Source organism: Tachypleus tridentatus, chromosome 3 (genome assembly GCF_004210375.1).
Source record: "Tachypleus tridentatus isolate NWPU-2018 chromosome 3, ASM421037v1, whole genome shotgun sequence".
NCBI classification, from domain to species: Eukaryota; Metazoa; Arthropoda; class Merostomata; order Xiphosura; family Limulidae; genus Tachypleus; species Tachypleus tridentatus.
In genome coordinates this window covers 80,612,891-80,636,485 of record NC_134827.1, presented here as the reverse complement: position 1 = coordinate 80,636,485, position 23,595 = coordinate 80,612,891, and the positions used below count along the sequence as shown (strand labels likewise).

Sequence of the window (23,595 nt, the reverse complement as noted above, 5' to 3'; positions counted from 1 at the left end):
CCTTCATTTCCGACGCTTCTGCAAAAGTTATTGGCTATGGTTGTGGCTTTCCCTCTAGTGTACCACTAGAGAAAACAGACTTAGAGAGAGCGTAGTAGCTTTGCGAGAATACTCATCAAATAAAAACATTTACCTTTCAACGTTGCTGCAGAAAGGAAGTGTGGTTTTTCCACAGTGCAATTAGTTCTTAATTTCTGATCTAAATACCTGACAGTAATTTAGATGATAACAAATCGGCAATCGAAATTAAAAATGTCCGTCGTGCTCGAAGATAAATTTATCATCCTTCGTCCCGCTATTGTTTATGTTGTATAGTACTTTGTGAAAAGGCCCTGCATGGCCAGGTGGTTAAGGCACTCAACTCGTAGCCCGAGGGTCGCGGGTTCGAATCCCCGTCACACCAAACATGCTCGCCCTTTCAGCTGATCGGGCATTATAAAGTGACGGTCAATCCCGCTATTTGTTGGTAAAAGAGTAGCCCAAGAGTTGGTGGTGGGTGGTGATGACTAGCTACCTTCCCTCTAGTCTTACACTGCTAAATTAGGGACGGCTACCGCAGATAGCACCGGTGTAGCTTTGCGTGAAATTCAAAACCAAACCAAGTTTGTGAAATAGGCCTAGTGCTGGATGAGGTGAGAGTTATATATATAGCAAAGCTATTATTAACAACTTACCTGATGAGAAGACAAATTCAACAATTAAATTTCAACTTTTTATCACAGTCATGTGCGGGTACAGAATTTTATGAAGGGCAGGGTTCAGCCTGCTGAAGAGCAGACATATTAAAATAATGACATATTTGTGATTTAGCAGTCTGAAACAGGCGTAGGAGTACTTCAGCAAAAATTAAATAGTTTGATGATTTAATAATAAGCACAAAACTATACAACTGGTTATCTGTGCTCTTTTCACAAAGGGTATTAAAACCCGGTTTCTAGCAGTATAAGTCCACAGATATACCACTGTGTAACTGGTAGAACTGGAAATCAACGTTGAAAATATAGTTTTTTCATGACATACTTGTTTTAAATTTTCAATTTCTTAATTCTTAATTTTCTACGGTTGTTCTTGGTGATTCATGGTGTAATATTGTGATAAATAGTCAAAGTAACATAATTCTAATGTATTAGGGCAATTTGAAGTATATATATAAAGTTAATTTTGAAACCATGTTAATCGGTATTTTTTTATTTATCATACACAAATTATAAGTTTATACAACAATTTTAGAAAATATATTTTAATGGTTTGTTTTGAATTTTGCGCAAAGCTACACGAGGACTATCTGCGATAGCCGTCCCTAACTTAGCAGTGCAAGACTAGAGGGAAGGCAGCTAGTCATCCTCTTGAGCTACTCTTTAACCAACGAATAGTGGGATTGACCATCACCTTATAACGCCCCCACGGCTGAAAGGGCGAGCATGTTTGGTGTGACTGGGATTCGAACCAGCGCTCCTCGGCTTACGAGCCGAGTGACTTAACCACCTGGCCATGCCGGGGCTATTTTTAATGAAAATAGCTTGCATATAAATATTATTTGCTTATACTATATGTTTATTTCATTTCACTAAATATTACTTGTAATTACGTCAACAAGGATAATAATCCATGTTTCGCGTCATTATAGTTTCAGTTTTGGTCTGAATAAATATCGGAGTAAAATAGTTCAACAGAGACTTTGAAACAATACAACATTTTACAGCTTTCTTCATTAAATGAAGGGGTGTTCCTAATACTAACAACCGTGTCAAGCATCTTCAAACTCATTTTCTTTCAAGCTTTGTGTAAAAGCATGTTAAAGCCAAGACCCCAAGTGGTATGTAATCGGGCTTATAATACCAGAAACCGGATTTCAAAACTCGTGGTTGGCAGAACACATACAGTCCATTCCATAGCTTTGGGCTTAATTAACTACAAATAAAGCTAAAACCAAAATATTTTACGTGTGATTTATTAACTCTGTGGTCAGGTAGATGGTTAGTGTCAGGGGTTCCGATTCCCGTTAAACCAAACATGCTTGCCCTTTCGGCGTGGGAGCATTATTACGTGATGGTCAATCCCACTGTTCGTTGGTAAAAGAGTAGCCAAATAGTTGTCAGTGGGTGGTGATGACTAGCTGTCTACCCTCTAGTCTTACACTGCTAAATTAGGGACAGCTAGCGCAGACGGCCCTCATGTAGCCTCGCGCGAAATTCAAGACAAACAAATCGTTCACAAGTGCATTCAACATTGTAACAGTTTTCGGTTTCCCGCAAATTGAAAAAGTTTGTCATAAGAGCGCCTGAAGAACCAGAATAATTTTCTTGAGAGCTTTGGAAAGTGGTGATTAAAGTTCTCAGTGCATCCATAGTCTCAATTTGACTCTAGTTTAAGGATTTACTTCCAAATGGAAAAATGCTCGTCCTTTCAACCGTGGGAGCGCTATATAATGTGACGGTCAATCCCACTATTCGTTGGTAAAAGAGTAGCCCAAGAGTTGGCGGTGGGTGGTGATGACTAGCTGCCTTCCCTCCAGTCTTACACTGCTAACTTAGGGACGGCTAGCATAGATAGCCCTCGTGTAGCTTTGTGCGAAATTCCGAAACAAACAAAATTTTATTTTTTGCAAATATAATTATTAAAACAGTCAAAATTAATTTTCAGCCTACGCTAAAAATGCAAAAATTAAAATAAATTGTTGCGGAAGTTTATAACAAAAATATAAAAAATGATAAATTTTTTTAATGTTATTTAGGATAGATATATGCGTAATAAATTCTTGAATTATGGTTTTTTATGCTATCAACTGTATTTCGGAGCATGTGTGGCATACGCGCTTCTACACTTAGCTTTTGCCATAATACATATGTACATTTGCCCTTTACATAAAAAATATAAAAATCAATAACTTAAGTAAGGTGTTTTTTCGGCCATACTTCTGACTGTTTTAAAGGAAAATGCTACACAATGTGCAGATGAATACGTAATCATAATATAATATCAAACAATATACAATGTTAACAGCAAAAATTACATTACGCCTGTTTAAATATTAGTAATAATGACGGAAGTTTTATTTAGGTTAATGAACACTTTATTTTAGGCTTGTCAATAACAAGTAATGGTTCCCATAGCATCAGTTTTCTTTGTTTTGTAGCATCTTTGCAATATATTTACACAATAAAGCTTATTTAGTTAAACTAATCACACAAATAAAAATATACTGAAATAAAATCTTGAAAAATTAGTATAAAAATTACAGAGAGAGCCACTTACAGCTAGTTTGTTAAATAGAAACCCATACCGGCGGGTTTTTATTTACATGACGACATTTAATATAATATAATAAATAAGTAAGTGAACATTGATTTTTTGTTTTAATGATTTTAAATCCAAAATGTTGCCACTTCATTGTTTTATAAGAACCTTTAATAAGCATAATATTTTAAATATTGGGACATAGAATGTGGAACTATATGTTTTAGCGGATATTGAGGTATCGTCGCATAGGTTTTCAGCGCAGCAGCTGAATACATTGTAAGAGGTTGTAATTTGTTTAGCAGTAAAAGCTGTTACTGTGAAGTGTGGAGAGAATTCCAAGGGGTGGTGCTTTACCGAATCAAATTTCTGGCGATAATTGTACTGGGATAGGCTTACGAATTATTCATTTAAAGTTCGCATCAAATATTATAAAATGGATGAAGACTACGACGTTATTGTTTTAGGAACCGGTTTAAAGGCAAGTGAATACAAGTGTGTTTGTCTAAACTTACGTTTTTTACTGGCTATATCTTGAGATATAGTAACAGTGACTATTCGGACCGTAGACATATAGACTGAACATAATTAATAATTGTACTAGTAATACATTTTACAGATAATTAGTATAGGTACTTTTTACTGATATTTGTAGGAGCAGTACCGATTTACTTTAATACTAAGTATATATTATTACTAATACTAGAATTAGTAAATACAACATACTGTAGACGTCTACTTCAGTATACATGTTGTAGTACCAGTAATATGCACAATTACTATTACTGCGAAATTCTATTTCTAGTGTATCTGAAACTAAACTAGGTACGTTGCTTTTATTAATTATCAGTTTAATGCTATGTTTAAAAGAAGGTTTAGAATATTCTAAGTTTATTGGTCTTTAAACAACTTCTCTGTTTATACATTTGGTGTTAGAATTAACTTACGATTATTGTTAACCACGATATATACATCTTTGACTTTAATATAAGTTGGTAAGTATTAAATATTTAATTTGACATAGAAAAATTGATATGACTGGGTGAAATGTTTTTATATAGCTTTACAAGATACTTTGTGTACATTTACGTATTCATTATATTTGTAATTTCGTTTTAGTAGTAAGTATTTGTGTGATTAAAAAATTGCATCTATGTTATATTTACTGAATTATAAACTTGCTTGGTCAAAGAAGATCTCAGCCCAATTTTTTATATATTCCTCATAGTAATTTCTAAGTTGTGTAATTTGTTATTTTGAACTTCAGTCCATCATCTGTAGTACATTCTGTTTTCAATTACCCAATCTGAACAGTGCATCTTAAGGTTCTAAAGTGATGAAAAACAGAGAATGATGTAATTATAATTATATTTACTGAATTATAAACTTGCTTGGTCAAAGAAGACCTCAGCCCAGTTTTTTATATATTCTTCATGGTAATTTCTAAGTTATGTAATCTGTTATTTTGAATTTCAGTCCAAGACTGAAAACAGTGTTCTACAAGGAAGAAATAACCATAAGGTTTCCTGTGGATGAGTGTCGGTACTTTTAGCTTTCATTACGAACAAATAGTTTTTCATTCCAGTTTTTAATGTGAAAACTTTTTATACAGTTTCCAAATGGGTAAAAGTACAGTTATTAACGTATGTGTAAAGTGACAGTTTTCTAATTTCACCTTTTCTAAAAGGTGAACATTAGTGTAGTAGTAACAAAATGATGGTGTATATATCTAGGCAACAAATTAAGTGTACTTTGTCAATTTCCAGTTAATGTACAGTAATTGTTCTTTGGCCATTATCATCCATAGTACATTTTGTTTTCAATTACCTAATCTGAACAGTGCATCTTAAGGTTCTAAAGTAGTGAAAAACAGAATGATGTAATTATAATTAATAATATAATAATATATGTGTAAGTGGTAAGTACTCTATAAAATACTTGATTAGTTTAAGATGTTAAGTTGTGAATTGAGTTGCTTCCTTTATGTTACGGATGCAATTTTAAGTACACTGTAGCAGTTAATAGTTAGTTAATTATAACCTGATGACCTTTGGGCTTTTGATAAGCTCATGATTATATGGTTTCATAATAACAGTATTTTGCCATTGTGTGTTTTGAGCACCATTCTTTAGTGAATGTGCTTATATTTTGGGTGTTATGTATTTGAAAAGTGTATATAGAAATTAGATTTTGATAACCAAAAATGTTCTTTTAAATGTACTTTTATGTTAGTAAATGTAGTTAGGCCTTGGAACTGTTAATATTATAATTTAAACTACACCTGGTAGTAAATGTGGCTTGTTATTGATATATATAGGTTTTCACCTTACTTTCTTTATACAAATCTTTTAACTATTTTTATCCGAAATGTTTTGTCATTGTAACACCCCAGTAGAATTTTATTAACTGCAGTGGGGTTAAGGTTAGATGAGTACAGATATTTATGCCCCAGCTGCTAACAGGTACCTAGCATGAATTATCTACAGACAAGACCAGATTAATTATGAAAGAGTAGGACATAGAATTTTAAACTTTGGTTTCATTTTTTAAAATAATTCCACATACCTTGAATTGGTAGTTTCCAGTCAGAATGAAAGTGGAAGAACTTAATTTTATTATAATTTAGAGAGTAAAGGTTTTTTTTTTTTCTGATTTTGAATTTTCAGAACTGTTTTTTTATTTTATTTGCAGTCAGTTTTAAGTGTAGTATTTTTATTGTGTTTACACATCATTTAAATTTAATTTTACACTAGTGGTTGTTCTGTAACATCATAGTTAGCACAGTAGTATGTGTATGCATGTGTATTTTATATTATTTGAAGTGTTTTTTGGTTGTTTTTTTCAACTTTAAACAACATGAGGTTTCTGTAAGTAAAATTTTGTTGTTGATGTGATGACACACTGTTTCTTTATTTATATTTACTGTAGTTTTGTTTTGTTTTTAAATTAATCTAAAATATTTTTTAACTATTTTATTATGTAGTTTAGCATTTATAGTACTTGTACAGAGCTAAGTTTTAGCTTCTTGGCTTTTCCAATGTTTAAATGGAACTAGGCCTTACCTTCGATGGTTTTACACTATTTGTGTAACATTCCAACAAAACTAGTGTTTACTTCCAGGGTTCTACATTGATGGTTCTGCAGTATTTAATTGTAGCTAAGCTTTAGCTTTCAGGGTTTTACAATATTTAAAGAAAGTGGTTTGAACTTAGAAACTTATTTTTGGGAATGAAGAAAATTCATCTCATTTATTACACCCTTCTAGGAATGTATTTTAAGTGGAATGCTCTCTGTAAGTGGGAAGAAAGTCTTACACATGGATAGGAACAAGTACTACGGAGGTGAAAGTGCATCTATTACTCCTCTAGAAGAACTATTTGCAAAATTCAACATGCTGACAACTAGATTGGACGAATACGGTCGATCTAGAGACTGGAATGTGGATCTTATACCAAAGTTTCTGATGGCTAATGGTAAGTAACCCTGTTGTTGTTTGCCAAGAATTTTGAAAGGAGTTTGGTACTGGACACTGAACACTTGTTTGGATGAACTTGGATGGCAACTTGAAAGTGGAAAGGATTTAAACAGAGTCTTTAAGTACTACTATATTACATCACTTGCCATATGCTTTTTGAAAGAATTACTTATATGGTGCTCATATGGAGTTTTACCTTTTTTTTGGTTGCATTTTTCACCATTTTGTTAATTGTGTGTATGTAGTAGTTACTTAAATATATTTATAATTGATAAATGCACATTAGATCTGAACTGAATAAACATGTGAAAAAGTACTTTTGATGCCACAGCAGCAACCAAAATTTAATACCTTTTTTATAGCTTTATCTTCTTTGGTCAACTGACTCTTGTCTATGTAGTGGTCAGTAACCTGTGAGACATTTCTCTGAACTTTAACTTTTCCTGTTGAAGTTACAAAAACTTCTGTATCATTTTAGGATCTTTAGATAATTTGAACTAAGCCTTCATAGTACTAGTACGCTTAAAAAGGTTTCTGCCTTGGTTCACTGATGTGAGTCTGTGATCACAGTGTAGTAGAACCAGTATAGTCTTGTAAACATCAAGGGCACTTAAATGGAATAACAGTATTAAACTTTCATTGGTGGCATTCTGTTAAAGAACTGTTTTAATCTAGAAATGGAAATGTATCTCGCATAGAATTGTATACTTAGTTAAGAAGTTTACAAAGGTTTTTTTTTTGTGTGTGAGTGAAACTTGATTATGAATATACAAGTTTTGTGCTACAGTTTGACATTTTAAGATAACTGTTTTATGGTTAATAAAAATTTTGCTTTCTTACTTAACCATTCTCCTCCATTTTACAGGTTATGAACTATAATTGTGTAAGAAATCTGAAAACAAAATTAAATGGTTTTACAGTTGCTATTCTGTAAGGTTAATAGACTTACAATGTAGGTGAAAATGTCAAAGTTTGGAGTATAACTGGCATATATTTAAAGAATTATATGAACATATTCCTCATAGCTTGTTTTACTAGTTGAAACTACTGATATCCTTCCAATATATTAGTGAGGTGAAAAGTTCCAGTCGTTTCTATATTGATTAACTGTGAATAAAACAATTTGAGATAATATTAATTAGTATTAAACATTGACCCAATTTGAATGTTACATGTGATTTAAATGTTTGTACATGAAGTTATAAAACTTATGAAAAAAACATTGTTAATGGATTATATGAATGTAATTTACAAGCAAGATGTATTGCAGTAAGTATGTTTTTGTGAAGTTTCTGAAAAGATATTTGTAATTTTCCCTGTGGTTTTTTTTTTGTACGTAGCATGGTCATATTACCCACCCTGTTTTTGTAGATTTTGTTATCATAAGTGATATATTTGTATTTCAACATTCTGTATGGAGACTTGCACAAAATAAAGATAATTGCATTGACTGAAGTCCTGATGCTAGTGAAAGAGTTATTTTTGCATAACCATATAAGTAGATGCTGCAACAGCTGATCAGAAGTTTGTGTAATTGTTTTTTAATCTGCAAGCCAAGTGATGGTGGCAAAAATCAATTATCACAACATTACAGAAGTTTTTATTTACCATAACCTTACTATATTCAATATTGAAACTCTGTTACACTTTCTAATTATGTCCTTTTAAATAAAAAATATTTTGTATAGAATTGGTTATTCCCACCATTTTGCCCCAGATAAGGCTCGGTAATTATTGGATCTGACGGTAGGTTATGGAATGCAAGGTTTACATGATATCATTTAAGAAACTGTGTATGTTACAAAAATGACAGTAAATCCAGCTATTCTGTTCAAAGAGCCATACAAAGCTCTTCAGCTAATGTGTTCTTTTATCTGGCTGCCTTCCATCTGGTCGGTAATTAGGGATGTATATTCTTGAACATTGGAAAGTTGTGACCTATCTCTTTAGCTCATACCATTCAATAGAAAAAATTAATTTGAAGCATGCAAATGACCAGTAAGCTTGGATGTGTTGCTCTCCAGAATGTTAAACTTACTTATAACAACAATCCCAGAATAGGCTTCTGGGTATTGGATGGTACAGTGGCAAAGGCAGCGAGTTTTTGCCAACAATTATGCCATACATGTTTGTTCTACAGCTGTGATTATATGTATACTCTACAACTTTTAAAACTGAGCAGAAGATAGATTCTTTTCCATGTTGGTAATTTAAAAACAGTGTCTTGTATTGAATGAAGAAAATTTTTTTAATGTGTTTGAGTTTCCTCGTTCATTATAAGCATTATTATAAGTTAAAGCTTTTACAGTTAGGTAGAATATATTTAAAATGGTTACAGAATTTTGATCACTGGTACAATCGTTCTGTGTTACACAAGTTTTAACAGTAAAGAAGATTTGAAAACCAAAAACTTGTGTGCTTAAGCATGATTGTACCAGTGACCAAAACATCAAACCTTGTTACTTAGTTTCTGTAATGCATGTTGGTATGTAGAAAACATATTAATTCTAAAAATAAATGACCTAACACAAGTTTTGGTTTGTGTGTTAGTAAATGCTCCTGAAGAATCTGTGAGGTGAAATGTTGAGTGTTGAACTAAATAAACAAGGTCACCTATTTCTAGTGTTAATATGAAACATTGTACCTGTATGAAAAAATATTCTACCTTACTCTGGAGGAGGTAACTTGTAATAGTTGGGGAAAAAAAATTGACATTATTTGAGAGAAGTTCTAGTAAAGGAATGTTTTTTTTATATTTGTTTTGTTAGTAATGTAAGCTTGCAATAATAATGATAATACAATCTTGTCTCTTTTTTTAAGTTTTTATGTTTTTGCACAGAAGTGTCTTAGTTAAATCCACAAAGTCTAACATTTTGTACTTGTATTCCTAATTTATTGTGGAAATATAGATAATATGTTGAACTGTATTAATAATGTAAATAGAAATAAATTTTATCTTTCAATCTATTTAATCGCCTTTTTTTTTTCTGCAGTTGAAAACAAGTACACGTAAAAAAATGCATGAAAAAAAATACATGTGAGAAAATAATTCATTATATGCACATTTCTCTTGTGTATTACACATTACAAAAGAATTTATCTGAGTTTTCTTTTTGTTACCCATTTGGTTCAGTGTACCTTATTGTGTCTCAATGTTTCTTATTCAGGCCAGCTGGTGAAGTTACTCATCCATACAGGCGTGACTCGCTACCTAGAGTTTAAATCGGTTGAAGGAAGTTATGTCTATAAGGGAGGAAAGATTTATAAAGTTCCTGCAGATGAGAAAGAGGCCTTGGCTTCAGGTAAAAATAAATTCAGTTTTCTGCACTTACTGTTAGCATTTTTGTTACTTTTTTCAATAAGTTTTCAGTAAAATCAAATGAGCTTTATTTATGTTTTTGTTACACATTGAACTTCTTTGAGTTACAGCTGGTTGGTCTAATTATTCTTAAAACTCTGACTCACTGCTACATGAGATTGTTTTTAAAATTCATTTATGTGTAATTTATACCCAAGGATGAGATCTTAAGTGCTTTAGTTCCTGTATTTCTGTATAATCTATTCTTTACCAAAGAAGGAATGACCATTTTAAGAAAAGATTAAACATAAGGTAATCCTTCAGTTGGTAAGATTTTTGTCTGAAACCTAAGAATAAATTTAAGAAGACCTACATATTTATTGTGGATAGTATAGTTGGTTTTGGCATTTTTTGGTATTCAGTGTGGTATAAATTTTTTCATCTTTCCTTTTAGTTTAGATAAATTCTTAAAGAAAATCTGTCGCTAAAGTAATTAGTTCTGAGTAGAAATTGTAGGCGTTCTGAATGTATTTACTTGAGTTCAGCACTACGTTTGGTGAGGGTTTTAAAGTTTGTGTAACTGATTCTAACTGGATTTACTAATTTACATATGGGCCTTTGTAAGGGTTTTATAGTTGGTGTCATGTTTGGGTTCACTTGATTTTCATGTAAACATTGATGAGGGTTTTTAATGGTTAAAGTCCTCGTGTGTCTGTATATGAATATATAGGTGTGTAATGTAAGCATACATGTGTAATATTTCTTCATTATGAGAAGGAAAACTCTAATCATGAAATATCTTGCTGTGAAGTAGACATTTGTTGACTCATCAAAGTTATCCTTGAAATTACACTGGGTAACAAAATTTTTACTTTTCTTGTTCCTAAGCAGAAAGTGTTTTCCTAATTGCTTATGCCTAAACTAAATGGAAAAGACATATTTTTCTCTTCAAACTTTGCTTTTGTGACCTGGGAGCATATAATGAAAACGTGATGGGAGACTATCTTTGGGAGCTGATACGTGAAAATGATTTACATTACAGTCGCAAATCTCAAAAAACTGCTCACTTCTAAACTTTTTCGTATAACATCAGTATAAATACATGTAAATCTTGATTCATATGTTTTATTCAATCCTTATGTAAATGAAAATATGCAAATTTGCCCATTTTTACACAGAAAATAGGTTAATTTCTAAATTTCATTATTCAGGTCACAAAAGCAAAGTTTGAAGGGAATAATGGCCATTTTCTGCACTTATAAAACATAAACATTTAAGAAATAACTGGTACTATACAGGAACAAAATTTGTGTTACATGGTGTTATTACACTAGTGTTAAATTTCTTAAATTGTTGTTGTCATCAATGGAATAATCTGAAACATGCTGTGGACCATTGTAAAGAGAATTTTTCGCTTTGACCCTTTCACAGCAGGCTCATGTAGGTTGCAGAAACTGAACCATAAATATCACTTGGATAAGAGTACATGAGGTATCACCAAGGTTTCTTAATGTACCTTCTTAAAACTTGTAAGATTATAAGTTTTTGTACTCAAATAATGACATCCTTTATTTGTTTTTACTAAACATGTTACATTATCTATTGTACTTAAACTACAGGGTGTTTGGAAAGTCACTGTGCAGTTTTGTAATTATATACATATATAAGTGCACAATGACTTTCCAAACACCCTGTATTAACAAATTTAATGCAAAGTGATTTTCACTTTAAGTGTAAAAATACTTTTCTTTATCTTTTAGTTGTTATATTTAATTTGCATAACCTCTAGAACCTCCTAAAATTATCTTTAAAAGTTTTTTTTTTTTTTTAAGGTAAGTGTTTCAACTGTACTTTTCATTTTCGTTGTCACATCACTAACTCTAGCTATTATTATCAGTGTACAATGCAGTAAAATGATTAAAATTAGGAAATAGAAAAACATATTGTGTGATTTTTTTTGTTTTCTTTATATTTTTAATTTCAGGTCTTTTTCATACATAGATAATATTTAATGTTTCACTTTCCATTTTTTCCTTTACCACACAGTTTCATTGAGAGAGATGCATAATATTGTAATCCTTGCAAATGGACTTGAAGTATATGGTATATTTAAAAAATCTTTAAACCTTTTTAATTATGCATTTTAATAAATAACTACAATATGAAAGTAAGACCAAAATACAATTTACACTGTTTCTCTGACATTTTTATGTAAGAAAACTAAGTGCTGTAGTCAGTCAAACTGCCAACAATACAATGGTCAATTTCATATACTTGGCACCAATTTCAAAATAACCTTTGATAGACTACTCAAAAAATGAGCTGTTTTTAATAGTTAAACATGTGTATGTAACATCTACATGTTAGCTATACAGTTGAAATTGGGTATGGTAGCTGTGAGAGGTTGAAAAATTTATTACTAATTCCAACATATTCATTCAGAAAACTTTGAAATAAAAGAGTCAAAGGGTTATCTTAGCATCACATTACTTAGACAAATCTTTACAGGACTTCCCTTGTATTACTGGATATACAGAATGTCAGAGCAGAGAATTTTAATAGCTCATTGGTCACACAACAGTACATCTGAAACTTTAAATATTTTTTAAAGGTTTTAAAAATTGGAGTCATGATGTAAATAGTAATGTTATATTAATTCACATACACTGATATTAAAGGCATTTAATTAAAGTTTGAATGTAACATGGTGACTTGGACACAAAAACTTTATGAAGATGCTTCCCTTGTACTCTGCATGTATATCAAGCATCTTCATAAAGTTAAAATAAAATTGAATAACTTAATTTAGATTCTGTATTGATTAAATATTTAAAAGTAACTGGATGCAACCTTCCAGTTTAAACCTCAGACATCAGCTTTGTCATGTCTTGCTATAAAGTATTGTATTTGTGCTGCAGTAAAAATGAAACATGAATTTTTTTCAGTACTAGCACAGATATCCACTGTATAGCTTTGTGCTTAATTTGAAACAAACAAACAAAACAATTTTATTTTCAGATGTTAACTTTTCAGCTTTTCCTTTAAATCTAAAATGTATCAAACAAGTGTAAAGCTAAAGTAATTAACTGTCACTGTCTGTTTCTAACATGAAATAATAAAGCAAAGGTAAGCATGGCTTGACCATATGTTAGTGTTATGACACTTAAAGAAGGGAAAGTTTGAGTTTGTAACAGTACTGTTCCAATTACTGAATTAATAAAATCACTTCTTATTAAACATACAATTGGATGATATTGATTAATCTGTTATACTTAAGAAGCACAGCAAAAAATATAATTCTAGTAGGATCACTAGGTCAAAGTAAATCGATTGTCCACGAAAAGGGAAGCACTTTTTAGAAATATCAGAACAGATAGACCTACACTTTCAAACAGTAATTTAAAATTTTGCTTTAAACAAATGTAATTTTCACCATGCTTTTTTACAGCTATTTTTACCCTTCATTGGAAATAGTTGTAGGCAAGCTAACTTTATTGTTTTGTACATCTTTATAGGGCAGCAGTATGTCATATGTCTCAATGAAACCTTTTTGTTTTCTTTAGATTTGATGGGTATGTTTGAGAAGAGAAGATTTCGTAGTTTCTTGGCCTTTGTTCATGAATTTTGCGTGGATAACCCAAAAACATGGAAAGAAATTGATCCAAAAACAATGACTGCAGCCATGATGTATGAAAAGTTTGGGTTAGACAATGACACTGCTGACTTTACAGGTCATGCGTTGGCCTTGTATAGGGATGATGAGTAAGTTTCTTTTATTAATATTTTAAGCCTAATATTACATGTATTGGAGTGTAAACATGTTAGGCTGAAATTCATCTTGAATACAAGAATTGAGGAAACTAATTTATTTATCAGACAGTTCCTGTGTAATATTGTATGATGTGATCTCTGTGTTCTTTGTTAGAAACTGTACATTGTAATGAGAATTCTTGTCTTGTGTATAAAACAAGTTTTGTGATAGGACAACCCCAGTGTCCTTTGTGTGAAACTTGTGATGTAGGATGTTGTCTTTTGGACTTCTTCATGTGAAAGAGAAAGTTTGTCCACTTAAGTGTTGTTTACTTTTTGTAGTTATTTTGATGGTTTGGAATCAATTCTTCACTCCATTTCTACAGTTTGGGATCCAGTCACATGTGCATCTTTTTCAGTTGTCCGAAAATAAATGTTATTTTTGAATTGCGAAGTTTGGAAAAATATAAACCACTGTTGTAAAGCATACTTCAATGAAAGTAAGCACCATTTGCTTCAATACACTTTTGCCAACGTGTAACAATACTGTTTATGCCCCTGCTGTGGAAATCTGAGTTTCTATGATGAGTGAACTCTCTGAAAGCTTCTTCTGCTGCTGTCTGGTTTTGAAAGCATTTATTGTTGAAAAAGTTGTAAAAGTACTTGAAAAAATGAAAATTTGTAGGGGAAAGGTTTTGTTGATCTTCAGTCATCTCGTGCAGAACCCACTTATCTAACTTGTTCATCTTTCCAATCACGCTCAGGTGGTTAACAATGCTTCATTTATGTGTACCTGACTTTTCTGCAAATTCATGAGGGTCTGTGTGAAGGTCTGTCTCAACTGCTTCCCTTGGTGTATTTTCATCTAAAGATGGCTTCCTTCCACAACCTTTGTGGTCTTCAAGACTTTCATCTCCATGTCAAAACCATTGTAACCAACACTAAACTGTACGTTCAGTAATAGATCCATGGCTGAATGCCTTGTTGATGTTTCGTGTAATTTCGGTACCTTTCCTTCCAAGTTTGAAGTCATAGAAGAAAATCTGACAAAAGTCCTTTCTGTTTATACTGTCTTAGGGGTTACAAAACTTACTCTGAGTAGAGTTGAAGCAGTAGAAGATTAAGACACCTTGTAAGTGACAACACCAATGATTAGGTACTCAGTATTCAGCTTCTAAATGTCATTATGAGAATTCTAACATTTATTTCTGGACAACCTAATGTGTATATAAGATTGCAGTCCAATTGCCCTAGCAACCAACGAGGAATATTGGGAACAAGACCCCTTAATTCCAACCCAGAGTTGTGGAACATTGATTATCTGGTTGGAACTGGCATACAATAATAATCACTCAACTAATATTTCCACTGTTGATTCAAGAATTATGCTCCAGGGGAAGAGCATTCCTGTTCTGGATGTAGTGTGGTTCTCTTGATTACCACTGCCTTTGTATACCCTAAATCTGTGCAGATTCTTTCTTTATGGTCAATGCCCTCAGTGGTCTTGCCATCTTCTCTGTGTGGGATTCTAGCTATAGTGTCAGTGGATGGTATGTTTTGAAGGTTTTTTTTTTTTTTTGTTTAAATAACAAATTGAAAATGTGTTTCCAATAATACTTACTTCCACTGATAACCTTCATCCTTATTACACACCAGTATTTTTTATTGGGATGGTGTCTTTCTCGAAAAAGTCATTATGTTATCAGAATGAAATTCTTTTATACAGCACCAGGATAGAGGGTGCATGATGTAGGTGGTGAAGATATTACCACAAACATTTATAGGGGTAAAAAAGACTGGAGTAAGCGAGAAAACATCCAATTCATAGATGATGTGAAGCTGAAACCCTGGATGTTGAAGAATAACCATAGTATTAATAGGTGCAAGTTTTATTGTAAATACATTTTCAGTTTAGGAAAGTTAACTTTTGTGAGTTATTCAGTCTAATTGTTGAGTTGTGTTTGTTTAATTTCTTTGAGGTGTTTCATCAGATTGGATTTTTGTAAGGGGGTAGTTGTTTTGTCAAATTGTGTAGCTAAATTTGTTAGGTTTTTGTCAACTGTGTTTCATCAAATTGTAGAGATTAATTGGTTTTTGTCTTAATTATTTGGCCTAAATGTATGGAAGTTCAGTTTTTACTTAATGTTTTATAATAATTCAATGCATAGTTATGGTGAAAGATGAACACTGAAGATAGAATTATTTTTAGGTTCATTTTCTTTGTTTTTATTGCAAGTTTTACTTACACATGCAACTGATCAAAAAGAAAGCCTTCAGAGGTGTTAGTTATACATACATTAACAATGGATATCCTGTCTGGAAGTAACCAAAATTAATAGTTGTATAGTCTATTAGACATTTTGTCTTAATCAATGGTAATTTTAATAAATATAGAAATGATCCATAGTTGAATGTTCATGGTGAAATTATTTTTCTAACCTTAATTCTCAATTCTTCAAATGTTTTTACTTTTCATAGATGTCTTTTTTTCTTTTTCTTTTTAGTTTCTTGTAGTTATTTGATTTGAGTTTTGTTTTTTCCCCTTCTTAGATAACTTTGTTTTTTGGTTTTTACTTCAGACAAAGTTGTATAACCTTCAACAATGTTTTTCTCTGAAAAGTTATGAAAAATAATTGAGTATGTTAATGCATAAATATAGACTAGTTATGGTGAGGAAAGGTCAATCCTGACACTACACATGCTCATACTACACACATAAATATAGACTAGTTATGGTGAGGAAAGGTCAATCCTGACACTACACATGCTCATACTACACACATAAATATAGACTAGTTATGGTGAGGAAAGGTCAATCCTGACACTACACATGCTCATACTACACACATTTTTGTAATGTTTATTTATTGTTTTCTCTAGATATCTCAACAAGTCTTGTTTAGAAATAATAGAGAGGATCAAGCTATACAGTGATTCATTAGCTCGCTATGGAAAAAGCCCTTATCTCTATCCTCTTTACGGCCTTGGAGAGCTACCACAAGGATTTGCCAGGTATGCCTTAGGCTTATGTTACAAGAATCACATTGCACAGTGGTTACTTAACTTGCTATAGAAAATTCTCCTATTTCTATCCACTTCTATGGCCTTGGAGAGTTACTACAAAGATTTGTAAATTTTATATTTAAGAATCATAGTGCATGATGGACAAAACCTCTATCTCTGTTGTGTCTATAATGTTGTGTTAAACACATGTAACATTTAGCTCTTAAGTACAAGGTGACAAGTTAATGATCTTTATATTAGATCTAAATCTAAATAGTAAAGCAAATTAGTATTTTTACATGGAAAAGATATTTTAATGTTAAGAAACCTTTTAACTTTAGCATCTTTAACTATTTATCTCTGAGTTAATGTGTAGAAGATGTTAGTTTGTTCTGTGCTTATAGTAAAACAAATTATAAATTTATGTTATGGCAAAGAGAAGTTAGCAGGAAAAGTGGGATTGCAGTTATTGTTACACAGACAAAAGAGGTACCTGAGGATGTTCAGTATTTTTAATTGTACTTTATAGCTGAATTGTGGGGTGTTTTGTGTTGGTTTGTTTTTTAATATCAAATTGTTTTTGAATTTTGCACAAAACTACACAAAGGCTATCTGTCCTGGACATCCCTAATTTAGCAATGTAATACAAGAGGGAAAGCAGCTACTCATCACTGCCCACTGCCAATTCTTAGGCTACTTATTTACCAATGAGTAGTAGGATTGACCATCACATTATAGCAGCTGAAAGGGCAAGCACATTTGGTGTGATGGGGATTCGAACTTACGATCCTCAGATCATCAGTCAAATGCTCTAACTAGCTGGCTGTGCTGGACCATAATATCAAATTATGAGGGGAAAAATGTATCATATCATTAGCTTTTCTATATACAGTGTAGCTTTTCAGAAATATGCTATGAAAACAATTCAATAACTACAGGATATAATGGTGCCAATACTGTTAATTTTGGGACAGCTTGTAAAGGCTGCTTTTTGTGTATCGGATGATGAAGTTGTATTTTTTAGTGAATCAGATATTACTAATCTCACGTTTTTCTTTTTAAATAGGTTAAGTGCTATTTATGGAGGCACCTACATGCTAGATAAACCAATTGATGAATTAGTGTTAGAGAATGGAAAAATTGTTGGTGTTCGTTCTGGATCTGAAACGGCAAAGTGCAAACAAGTTTACTGTGACCCTTCTTACATTCCTGAGCGGGTAGAGAAAGTGGGCCAGGTAGGTTGAGCTAAATGGCTCAGTCCCATCTCTTTCAGTTTTTGGAAACAGCTACTTACGCCTACTTTTGTCTATGATATGTAAATAGTCGATTGAAAGCTCAGAATATCACCCAAGTGGATCTCTGAGCCTTTGCAAAATATTTACATGGAAATCCTTTTTCTTTTCATGGTAAATTCTTAGTGGTAAAGTGAAACATTATTAAGCTTAAAAATCTTCTTCTTTTTTTTTAATTGCATACAGCTTGGGTATTAAGCCAGTTAACTTATAATGGAATTACTTAGAGAATTTTATAATATTTTTGTTCAAAATTCATATATAAAACCTAAAAGAATTATTTTACATTTACCATGTTCAAAATGTGATAAGACTTAATAAGTTACAACCAGTTGCAAATGGGTACAAAGTTTGTAAGTGGAAGGTAATAATTTCTTATACTTTATTTATTGTTCTATGTTTTAAGAAAACAGAAAGTTACAAAATTATTTGTAACTAGTGATAATGTATGTACATAATTAATGTGTTATAACCAATCTGTGATCAGATTTTAGAAAATACTAGTCCACTAAAATGCATCCAAGACAGGCCACTCTGTTAAGATCAGTTTTGTATTATTGGATACTGTAACATGTCATTGTGTACTAGAACTGGAGTTGTCAAACGTTCTCCTACAAGTATTCTCCCCCTTCCAAACTTGCATCATCACGCACACACAATGAATCTTTAGAATACATGAACACTGTTTACTACTGCCTCTATTGTTGTCCCCCTGTTTAAGAATTACTACCTTGCAGCATTACACATGAATAAAAAAACATTGTTCTGTTTCTACTGTGTTAACTTTCTTCATTGATTTGATTTTCATTGATCTCTAGTGCTTATTTATTTGTCGAAATACATTAGTTATGAACTGCAAAATATTTCTGAAGTGTCAGAATATGCAGTGTTTGTCTGGTTCTAATTCGTACATATTTTTAGGTAATCAGATGTATCTGTTTGATGAACCATCCAATTCCCAACACCAAAGATGCTTTGTCATGTCAGATAATCATTCCTCAGAAACAAGTTGATCGCCATTCAGGTAAGATGTCTCGGAGTTTTGTAAGTCAAACATTTGCTTAATTCTTCTGTCCCATCAAAAATTAAAAATTACCAGTGAAACTTTGAAAAACATTTAGTGTTTCCATTTCTGAAATGGTTTTGTTAATTTAATGTGTAGGAGAAACCAGGCCATGTGTGTGCGTGCATGTAGTTTAGTGAGAATTCTTTTCATTAAAAGCCTTAAAGTTATGGTAAATGTCCACTTTCAGAAACTTAGTATTTATAATATTACTGGCTGTTACAATAATTCTAACAGTTTTTTAAAACTTTCACCACAGTATCATAAACTATTGATGTAATTACCATAATGTCTAACTGATTATCACACTTAATATTGGGTCAGAAAGTCTGTTGCAGTAATACATATATCTACTGTGTGATTTATACCAAGTAGAAAGTCATGTAAGTGGAAACAACATAGGGATATAGTAAAGGGCTGTTGTTGAAAATACAATAATTTCATTTCTTTTTATTGTTCTGTAATGTTTATTTTTAGTAATGTTTGTTTGTTTTTCACTGGTCTATAATATCTTTTTTGTGATAATCAGTATATAAAAATTAAACTGTACTAAACACCATATGCTCTGTTCATAAATTTATTGTAATTCTCTAGCTTATATTTCACTAACATACATGTGTCTTTGTGGAAGTTGAAACCTGTTGTTGTGTATATATTTAACAAACTTTATTGCAAATAAATGCATAGATGTGGAAATAAACATTATTAGAGTGGCTTGTATAGACATGTATTCAATAATAAACTATGGGATTACAGTTGGAAGTTAAAATTTTGTGTATAATTTCATTTCAGAGCATATTATGGCACAGTCTTCTTTGAAGTAATATATTTTTATTTTTTTAAAGACATATATGTATCGATGGTTTCTTACACACATCAAGTGGCAGCAAAAAACTGGTTTGTTGCTATGGTAAGCACAACAGTAGAGACTGAAAACCCGGAGGAAGAAATCAAACCAGGACTTGATCTTCTTGGACCAATAGAACAGAAGTGAGTCTAATTTTAAAAGTGTTCAGACCATAAAGTATTGTGTATTATGACTGATACTATTAAAATATCATAAAAGATTTATGCTACAATCTGTAACCTTGCAACAAAAACTGAAACTTGTAGTTAATTTCTGCAGTGCATATTAAAGTATAACTTTATTTTTGTTTAACTGGACACTCAGTGTTTAATTTTACACCTTCAAGAGCATTCCAGTAAAACATAAGTCATAAGTGACAGAAACAATGTACATACTGTCACTTAGTTTCTTTGTTAGTGGAATGCTTGTGAAGAAACTAACATTTACTGTCTAACTGAAACAAAATAAATTTGTTATAAGTTCATTAATTACAAGTAACAGCTGTGTTGTATAGTAACTACCACCTCTATTAAAATACCACATGTTGTGGAGGTCACTCAAGTATGCAGAGTGAAAATGTTTTCAAAGTGCATGTAAAAATATACTGTGTCCCAAAAAAATATACACATTTTGAATGGTTATAAGTACAATGTTTATTAAGATATATCTAAGATATATAACTGATGACCGTTCTGATCCAGGCACTGCTGATAATGCGGACAGATGGAATTGCAAACTTCACGAATCATTTCATTCGGTATTTGGGTGCATTCACTTTCAGTTGCTGCTCTCAGCTCATTGACTATTGCAGGTTTTGTGCTATAAACGTTATATTTGACATATCCCCATTAAAGAAAAAAAAAAGTCCAGAGGTGTGAGGCCTGCTGAACGTGGAGAAAAATTAGCGCTACCTCTTTGACCAATCCATCTGTTTGGCAAAATTTCGTCAAGGTAGGCCCTCACATTACGATGGTTGTGGGGAGGTGCTCCATCTTGCTGGAAATAAAATACCTCATCTTCAAATTTCTCTCGAATTCGTGGAATGACAGATTCTTGCAGCAAGTTCAGATAAGACCAGTGACTGTGTTTTCGAAAAATAATGATCCAATTACACCCAACACTGATAATCCACACCACACTGTAAACTTGGTAAGTTTACGTGGAGTTCAACCGTAACGTGGGTTCTGAGGTGCCCAGTAGGTGCAATTGTAGCGATTAACTGAGCCATTTAACTTAAATATGACCTCATTACTCCAGACAGTCTTGTTTGGAAACTGTGCATCCTCTGCAGATTTTGCCAGGTGCCATTCACAAAATTTAACTCTCTGGACAGGATCATCTTCATTGAGGGTGTGGACTAGTGTTGGAATAAAACTTTCCCAATAAACACACTTCAACATGTGATGGATGCTCGATTTTGGGATTTCAGTCTCACGGGCTGTTTGCTGAACAGATTTTCTTGGAGATTGGTGGAGACTTACCAACAGCTCTGCTTCTCATGGGACTGGTGGACAATTGCAGTCTTCTAGAACGCCCTTTATGGACGTCTTGAACAGTTCCATTTGTTTCAAACTTCTTTGATATGAGTAATGGTGAGTCATCTTGGTGGATCTGTTTGAAACTCCCTCCTAAACCATTTCTAAACTTCAGCTACATTTTGGCACTTCCAGTAGCACTTTAAGATAAACTTCCTTTTCTCAAAGCTTAGTCTTACTTCTGCCATTACTTCAAATCAATTGTACCTATAAAAAAAAAAAAAAAGTTTGAGTTATAATCATTCAAAGTGTGTATACATTTTTTTTGGGACACCCTGTATAATTAAATAGTTGTCTAGTTGGTTGTCTATGGCCATTTCTCAAAATGAATAAATTTTTTTTTACTGTCATTAGTAAATTATTTACATGATACAAAAACAGAATATAAAAACTTCTTGTTTGTTTAGGTTTGTCAGTGTGAGTGATGTTTACAAACCAAAGGACGATGGACAAGAAAGTCAGGTTTGTATGACAATATATAACTAGTAACCAGATTAAAAAAAAAAAAACTAGTTGGAATTTTTTCAAACAAGAATGAATAGGTGATATTAGGTGAAATCATAGAACATATCTTAAGGTGAATCTTGTAAAAAGGAGTTGGGTGTTTAAATTAATACAAACTTCTTTTTTTCTTTGTAATTTCGTTAAAAGAATGTTTGTGCAACTAAGAATTTTAAAAACTACCATTAAAACTTTAGTGAAGTGAAACTCGTAGTTTCTTTGAATTATTTTCTTTAAACATTAGTTATGGTTACTGTGATATGACCAGTCTATGATACAACAGTTTTCTTCAACACTAATAACTTAAACTTAGTACAGGCAAACATATAAAATTAAAATTGTTTTATATAAAGGTTTATTTTCTATAGTTTTATTCTCCAGATGTTGTTTGTAGGTTGTGAACATAGCATAGGTTCATAGTATGCATTTGTAAATAAACAAAAAAAACATACCTGAAGTTTATTAGTTTGAATTTAGAATTTATTTTGAGTTCAAAAATAAATTTTAAAAATTACTTTCTCTACAACTGTCCCTTTTTTCTTGTTCTTCTGTGACACTTGTTGGTATATGTTGATGACCCTTGTTGGTATATGTTGATGACCCTTGTTGGTATATGTTGATGACCCTTGTTGGTATATGTTGATGACCCTTGTTGGTATATGTTGATGACCCTTGTTGGTATATGTTGATGACCCTTGTTGGTATATGTTGATGACCCTTGTTGGTATATGTTGACCGTTTGTAGCTCCTCTAGTACAGTACAAAATCAACAAATTTGATGAGAATAAAAACTTGTGTAGAAAGCATTGTGCAATAGTTGTTAAAAACTTGGTTCTGTTGTCATGAAAATATTTGTGTTCTTCCTAGATATTTATATCAGAATCTTACGATGCCACTACCCACTTCGAGACCACTTGTTTGGATGTCTTGGACATCTTCCGCAGAGGTACTGGCGAAGATTTCGACTTCTCAAAGGTGCAGCATACATTAGGAGAGGAGCAGGATTGAGAGAGTGATAGTTTTTACAGGTGCATTGCACCATCTTCTGCTTCTCTTTCTTTTTGTATACTTTTTTTATTCTGAAGAGAGCCCAGCAAATGGAGGGAGTGTAACAGGGCCTATTTTTGACCACATCTATATGCTGCCAGTATTACCGCCAATATCTAGTGAAATTTGATTCACGTTGTAGATTTTCTCTTATCATCTGTCGGCTTGTAATCTTGTTATGCTGTTATCGATGCTATGATAGTGGATCTTATATTAGTTCTATGTCAACTGGAGGTAATAAAAACTGTAGGTGATAAGTTATTCACATTAGCACGTTTAAATTGGTTATACTATTAAAATAATAATGTTATTTGGCTGAGGTGTGATATTCAAGCCACTATCATTCCAATTTTTATCATTGCTGTGCTATAATAGTTACTACACTGTGGCACTATGTAAGATTACTGTTTCAAAATAAAATACTGGTTCCCTCAAATATTCTTTCACAATTGTGGCTGTATTTTGTACATGTTGCACAGTGTTTTTAAACAGTCATTCACACAGTCTGTTTAAACACATGATCAAATATTGAGGATGAAACTAAAAG

General features: G+C 32.2%; 1 protein-coding gene across 1 annotated transcript; it reads left to right on the top strand.

Moving 5' to 3' along the window:
* Positions 1-3,252: 3,252 nt before the first annotated feature.
* On the top strand, positions 3,253-23,484 carry LOC143247324 (rab GDP dissociation inhibitor alpha-like). The gene is made up of 10 exons (XM_076495170.1): positions 3,253-3,718; positions 6,503-6,710; positions 9,880-10,014; positions 13,574-13,772; positions 16,641-16,772; positions 17,830-17,998; positions 18,977-19,079; positions 19,964-20,108; positions 21,908-21,962; positions 22,869-23,484. The coding sequence occupies exons 1-10, from the start codon at positions 3,674-3,676 to the stop codon at positions 23,007-23,009; spliced, it is 1,332 nt and encodes a 443-aa protein (XP_076351285.1). The 5' UTR covers positions 3,253-3,673; the 3' UTR covers positions 23,010-23,484.
* Positions 23,485-23,595: the final 111 nt, after the last annotated feature.

What these genes read in the sequence shown, in the direction of transcription:
- LOC143247324 (XM_076495170.1), top strand. Translation starts at nt 3,674, where the DNA reads ATGGATGAAGACTACGACGTTATTGTTTTAGGAACCGGTTTAAAG. An exon ending in GCCTTGTATAGGGATGATGA is followed by an intron (nt 13,773 to 16,640) that starts GTAAGTTTCTTT and finishes TGTTTTCTCTAG; the next exon opens with ATATCTCAACAAGTCTTGTT. An exon ending in GGGTAGAGAAAGTGGGCCAG is followed by an intron (nt 17,999 to 18,976) that starts GTAGGTTGAGCT and finishes ACATATTTTTAG; the next exon opens with GTAATCAGATGTATCTGTTT.